A 7,452-nucleotide genomic window follows, 5' to 3' on the forward strand; every position below is an offset into this window, starting at 1 on the left:
CAACCTTTGGGAGAAAAATTACCTATTTAAATACGCAAATTCAACCTTCAATTATTTATGCATGAACAATTTCAATATAATCTTGCCTTAATATATTTTAAAGTATTTATTTAAAAAAAAAAAACATTGGGCATTATCCCAATCGCGAAATGCGCGTAAAAAAACTAGTATATATATATATATATATATATATATATATATATATATTTATGGTTGTCCTCAATGGCTACCTAGTACAAGGTGAAGCCATCATCATAGGAAACATGCCATCCGCGCCTACAAGGTGGGGCGTTTTCGTCGTACTCAGCACAACAGCTCCATCGCTTTTTCCAATTGTCTCTCCCGGTGTTTGGTCTGTTATCCTTCTCGTTCCATTTGTACACGATTACTCCAGATCGGTCAGTCCATTCCCCATCAATGCCTTGGTGTGGTGGGGCAAATGAAAATAACCCCTTTTCTCCTGCAAGCCGGAGAAACTTGTTAACTTCATGGAGTATCAAAGCTTTCAGCAAAAACAAAAAATTCACTGCAGAACGAACACAAGTTTAATAAATTGAAAAATAAACAAATACGAAATATTGACTTGAATAGATATTTATTCAACTATATTCACAATCGTTCTTGCCAAAACCCATCACCAAAAGGAAGTTTTTTTGTCAATCAAATCAACTTCTACTTAGCAACACCAAATTTCTCAAAATCAATTGTCCAAGCGCCCTCCACACTCCGACTAGATAGAGCGCATTTAGGAGAATGAGTCAAATGCTGCGGGACCTGTCCACCGGACATAATCTCCACATTGTGGCCCGCGGAGGTTCAAACCTTAGTTTCCTTATGGACCTACCCACCGGACATAATCTCCATATTGTGGCCCACCGAGATTCAAATCTTAGTCTCCTTTCTTAAATATTGCCTATTTAGCAGACCTAATCCAATGCTGGTGGGTACAAGGGAACATAATCTCCACATTGTGGCCCGCCGAAATTCAAATCTTAGTCTCCTTTCCTAAATTCTGCCTGTAAAGTTTAAATACAACTTCAAAACAGCAATCGTTATATCCTACACCACGGCGCACATAGCACTGTGCGCCGCGCGCCTCCCAAAACGACGTCGTTTTGGGGTCGTGTTGGGAGGCGCGGTAGGAAGTTGCTGAGATTATATGTATTCGTTCACAACGTTATGTGTATTCGTTCACAACGTTATGTGTATTGGTTCATACAGTTATGTGTATTTTTTATACAATTATGTACATTATTTTTATACAATTATGTACATCCGAATCAGAAAATTTGTGTGTATTATGTTAAGAGTTGATGTGTATTATGTTAAAAGTTTATGTTTATTATGTATTATGTTAAATTATGTGTATTATCTTTTAAAAAGAGTATGTATATTTTGTTATAACATTATGTGTATTCATGTATAACATTATGTGTATTCAAGTATAACATTATGTACATTCTTGAACAGCGGGTTTTTTTTTTAAAGAAAAGCCTACTGCCATTCACTGGGGCGGGAAATTTCAAAAAAAAAAATAATTAAAACGACGTCGTTTTGCATCTGGGCGTATAGTGCAATGTACGCCGTGGTGTAGGATATAAATTGCCTCAAAACAGTGAGGTCTAATAAAATTAATGGGATGAGAGAGTCTCAAACTCTCAACCTCAGGATCACTCTAAGCTATGAGACCTACGCACTAGCCAACTACGCCACCACCCCCCTTTGAGACCTCACTATCTTGAAGCTACCAAAAGGATTACCCACATTAAAGCCATTCCTTATTGCTTTATGCGTAGATTAATATCCTACACCAATTACCTAATGGAGCAATAACTCTTAAAATGAGGATGAAATCTTGAATAGCAGAAAATAAGGATTTCATTAGTCTCAGACAATTGAAGCTGAAATAATGATGCCTCCCATCAACTTCATTTGAAATCAGTAACAAGATTAAGGGAAAACCTAGTTCTAGATTTTGTTTCCAAGCATATACTAACATATAGTTAAGGAGAAACAAATTCATAAAATAGGCAACCAGAGAGTATGAACATTATGAACATTTCCACCACAACAGTATGAACATTCTATCTTCCAATTCCAAAATTATGCATTATCATCACCAAGCAGAATCAAGAACCAAGAAAGCATACCAGTGGTGTGGCCATGGAAAGAGCAAGCAACTGGGGAGTTATTCTTGTCATCAAAAACAGTGTTGCACCTCAAGCATCTCTTCTGGGCATTCCAAATTTGCAATCTTTGAGGCACTCTTTTACTAGTATTGATGTGTGGGGCTAGTCTTCTCATTTCAAGATTATGTGTCTTTCTCAAGAAAATTTGGGGTAGAGTGTAATTCATAGCCATAGCATTCAATCCTCTCAATTCTGATGTTTGAAGGATGCAGAAACTAGCGTTTCTGGTGCGCTTTGGTGCTTGTGGAAGGAAGTATTGAACCCCAAACGATGACGGATTGACGGGTATAGTAAATGTTTTTAATATTTGATAACGAGGCCAAATACTTTGAATAATTGCGGATAGACCTACCAACGTATATTCATTTACTTTTCATTCGCGAGCAAATGTCTAAATTAGAGTATCCCCCTTCACTTTTAGAATAAATGCCAAAGTTCCCTTTATTTTTAGAAATGGCCAAGCATCATGGACTAATAATAATCCTGCTATGAGGTATGTGAGTTAAACAAATTTATTTATATATATTTTTTGCAATTTTCTTTTAAAACCCAATTGGTAATAAGTAGGTGGACATTACCATTTAACTACATCTTTCTAAGGTAAGCCACAGTTTCATGACTCGAATCGAATAGGAACTGAACTCAGCCTATCCGGTCGACACCCAACAATGGTAGCTGCGCTATCTATTTCATATAAAATGGTAGTAGGATGAATGAGATAATAAATATTAGAGTTAATACCATCTAAGGTCTTTCGAGTATATTGGTTTTGCCACGTTTAGTCCTAAGCTTTCAAATTGACCATTTGTAGTCCTTCGACTTTCAAATTTAACTATTCGTGGTCCAAGTTCACCAGTCATTGTCCTTCAAGTTTCGAAATATAACCAGTCGCGGTCCTCTTGAAAGGACCATGGTTGGTTAAAATTTAATAATTGAAGGACCATGAGTGGTTAACTTGGATCATAAATGGTTAAATTTGAAAGTCGAAGGACCACAGATGGTCAATTTGAAAGTTTAAGACTAAACGTGGCAAAACCACTATACTCAGAGGACCTCAGATGGTATTAACTCTAAATATTATCTATGCATACATGTAGCCATCCAAAACATGCAACTCATAAAAAGCACTACAATGGATATTAAAATAACAACTCCAAAAAAAACTAACATAAAAAGAGTACTATCCATTCATTATTATTCATAGTTTTCAGCACAGTACAACACAAGTGCATAACTTAATATCCAATGTTTTTGTCCAAAAAGATGCTCATTCATAGTTTTTATGGTACCCGGGACGGAGCTAGGAATTCTGTTTGGGGGGCGAAATAGGGACGGATTCAGAAATTTTTCCAGTAAAGGTGAGACATTAAAATAAAAGAGTTTAAAAAATAAATAAATAAATTACCTAAGAAATATATGTGTAAATATTATTGGATATGAACAAAAAATAACACATCGAAACTTTATAAAAATATTCATAACAAAATATTCCAGTAAAGACGAAACATTAATAGAGATATTTAAAAAATAAATAAATAAATTACCTAAGAAATATATGTGTAAATATTATTGGATATGAGCGAAAAATAACATATCAAAACTTTATAAAAATATTCATAACAAAATATGAAACATAATTAATTTGATAAAATAACTGTAATAAACTATATTAACAACCATAGGATTCAAACCCCTAACCTTTATTATATATAACCAAACAAATGCTCTACCAACTAATCTAACTCATTCCATATTAACAATCAACAGTTTTTATATACTGGGAATAAGGGTCAAATAGGCCATCGGACTACACACCAAACTGCAATTAGGCCATCCAACTCAAAAAAACAACAATCAGGTCTCTGAATAGCACAAAATCAAGCAATTAACTCTAAAGTGACCTATTCACTAGGTAATTAGATGACATGACAGTTACCAAATTAATTTATATTTTAAAAAATTATTTAAAAAAAAAAAAACAAACCCGGCCACCCTTTTCCCCTCCTCTCCAGCAAGAATATTATTAGAGGCGACAGAATTTTTTACAGTATTCTTAAAGGCCTGCATTTTTCAGTGGTTGTGTGAGTTGAGATTCTAGTCTCCTCCGCCACTTCGCCCGAGCCGGTCACGAGTACGAGGAAAGAGAGGCAGACTAGGGCGAGAATAGGGCCGTAGAGCCCGAGCCAGGATAGGGAGGTGTTGCAGGCGGCCTTGGTGTGGTGAAGCCTTGATTATAGCATATGTATTTGTTGGCGGAAAAGGCGAAAGAAAGGCCTTGAGAAAGCTGGACGCCGCAGACGACGGGGAGGGAGATGAAGTGGTAGAAGAAGGACATGAGGCCGGTAGCGGCGAGGATGAAGAGTGTGGTGGCGATTTAGGCAAGAGTGAGGTGCGGCATTTCGGAGACGGTAACAATGGCGATGGACTTCATGGGCTGGACGGCATGGGGATGTCGAAGATTAGGCCGGTGGCGATGTTGTAGAGGGCGGTGAAGATGAGGGTGGTGCTGACTGCTGAGATCAAGATTGCAGACAAAAGTGGACGCCAACACTATTCAGTCTCTGAGTTTTAAAAGTGTCAATTTAGTACCTTAGTTATGCAATTTTTGTCAATTTTGGTCACTCCGGCCAAATTACCGGCGGAAAATTTTAATTGTTAAAATAATGAGAGTATTTTGATTATTTCACGTCTTTTTTCTTCTTCCCAGACGAGTCCATTCCTTCTTCTCCCGTTTCCGGCGAATGCAATGAACTAGAATGATGGGGAAAGGAGGCTTGATGATATTAAAGATAGGGTTTACAGGGAGAAAGAACGGCGAGAACGGGAGAGAAAGAGATGGACTCACCGGAGAAGAATAAAAGAGGCGTGAAACGCCGAAAGTATCCTCATTATTTTAATTATTAAAATTTTTCGGCGAAATTTGACCGGAGTGATCAAAATTGACAAAAATTGCATAGTTAAGATACTAAATTGACACTTTTAAAAGTCAAGGACTAAAATTAACAAGGCCTCTATATGAGATCTTAATACCAATAGCATGTGTAAAGGTATAGTAGTCAATGTACATTAAGCGTAGTTAGTTTGAACTATAAATTCTTTTTAAATGCTGAATAATATTACTTGAGTTACACTTAGAGATTTGATTCTGTTCTCTGAGATGTTGTGCTGCTGGTTCTGGAGTTGAAAGAATCTGATTATGAGATCTTAATTTCTTTTGAGCATTCCCCTATAATATGTGGCTATGTGCAATATAAACAAAAAACATTATGATACCTGCTGGGCTAGGGGTGGGCACTTCGGTTCGTTTTATCTGAACCGAACTAGTAATAGAAAACCGAATGGTTCGGAATTTTGTAACCCGAAAGGTTTAGTACCGAACCGAACCGAAACCGAACGGTTTGGTAAAAACCGAACTGAACCGAATGCTATATAATTTTTTAATTAATAATAATAATAAATTAATAATAATAATAATAATAATAATAATAATAATAAAGAAATAAATCCAAGTTCCTTGATGCTTGCTCCGCCGTTCAATTCTCATTCTTACTGGTACCGAAACTTAAATTTGTTATTTGATTTCTTTATAGCTTGTTTTCTACATTGCACTTTTGTTGTTTGTCGCAATTGTTCTTTACCTCACAATTATATCTAACTTGAGTTATATTTACAATATTCAGTATTTTCCTTAGTTTCATGTTTTTCTATAAATTTAATGTGCTTTACAGTCATTCTAATTTTGATTTCCAGTGCATTATAATTATTTTCTAGTACTGAAATATATTTCGAGTGCACTAGCAACGACAGATTGTGTCTAAAAATTAACTATACAGTAATTGACACTTGTTCTTTTAATATCAACTATACAGATAGATGATTATTCATCTTATCAATAAAAACATTCCAACTGAATATTTTTATTTGATGTTTCATGTTTGTACTCTTTAAACATTGGATTTGAAGTTTGAACTACGTGATTCATGTTTGTAATGTTTGAACTTTGAACTTTGGATTCTAATTTCTAAGTATGTGATGTTTTGGTAATTAGATTGCTATTAGTATGTGATGTTAGTATTTACTATTTAGTAGTATGTTTAAACTTTGAATTATTATTTTGTTATATGACGTTTATATTTTAGATGTAGATTATGTGAATAGGTATTGTTTAGTAGTATGTTTGAAAAATTATAAAATGTTGAAATTTGATGATTGTAATTCTCGTAAAGTCTTAAATCGAACCGAAGCCCGAACCGAATTAAATCCGAACCGAAACCAAACCGATTGAAACCGAACCGAAGCCGAACCGAACTATAATGTTAAACCGAATGGTTCAACTTTTCTAAAACCGAAAAACCAAAACCAAAACCGAAACTGAAAAAAATCAAACCGAAGACCGAAGTGCCCAGCCCTATGCTGGGCCATGACTTTTAGGAATTTTTATTTTATCATATTACTTACTTTAGATATTAAAAAATTATTACATATTTATTTACAAACTAATAAATAGTTATTTAAAAATTACTAAATAATTTAAATTATTATTCTCAATCTTTGAATTAATTTAAGTAGTTTAATTATTTGGAAGTAAATTGGAAGATTCAGCAAATTACTAAGCTTAATAAATTATTCTATAAATTGTATTTTGCCTTATAAAAAGAGAACCAATTTCAATGAAAGGGAAGCAAAAATTCAATCTCCAAAATGAGTTTGAAAGAGGTTGACTCGTGTATGTTGACTTGGCCTTTACAAGCATAAGTTATGCCAAATTTATAGAGCCACTCGGCTCGGGCTCGGGCTGCTACCATTTGGTCAACTCGGGTTTGGTCGAATCATTGCCCACTCGTACTATTTGGTCAACTCGTGTTCGATCGAATGGCTAACTACTCGCAACACCTCAGGTACCTCGTCTCGTTCTAAGTTTTAATTCATCAGTTTCGAAATTAATTTTGAATTAATTCTAATTTTGAATTATAGAATTAATTCTCAGGTAATGGTCAGCTGTTACAGGGATTACATATTATCAGTTTTAATGTCATTGTTTAATGTTATTAATTTATCTTCCCCTATATAAGTTGTGGTTGAGCAGGTAATTTTTTACAAATAAAAATTTCATATTTTTTCTCTCAAAACCTTGTTCTTCCTTATATATAAGTTGTGGTTGAGTAGGTGATTTTTTATAAGTTATGCCAAAATTATAGAACCACTCGGCTCGGGCTCGGGCTGCTACCATTTGGTCAACTCGGGTTTGGTCGAATCATTGCCC

The 7,452-nt window shown here is 34.9% G+C and overlaps 1 protein-coding gene across 1 annotated transcript; it reads right to left on the reverse strand.

Annotated features, from left to right (window-relative positions):
* Window positions 1-202: 202 nt before the first annotated feature.
* LOC109153640 lies at window positions 203-2,496 on the reverse strand. The gene is made up of 2 exons (XM_019301502.1): window positions 2,151-2,496; window positions 203-460 (listed from the first exon to the last, which is right to left on the reverse strand). The coding sequence occupies exons 1-2, from the start codon at window positions 2,359-2,361 to the stop codon at window positions 231-233; spliced, it is 441 nt and encodes a 146-aa protein (XP_019157047.1). The 5' UTR covers window positions 2,362-2,496; the 3' UTR covers window positions 203-230.
* Between the last annotated feature and the right edge of the window lie 4,956 nt (window positions 2,497-7,452).

The sequence above is a fragment of the Ipomoea nil genome, unplaced genomic scaffold (genome assembly GCF_001879475.1).
Source record: "Ipomoea nil cultivar Tokyo-kokei standard unplaced genomic scaffold, Asagao_1.1 scaffold0268, whole genome shotgun sequence".
Classification (NCBI taxonomy): Eukaryota; Viridiplantae; Streptophyta; class Magnoliopsida; order Solanales; family Convolvulaceae; genus Ipomoea; species Ipomoea nil.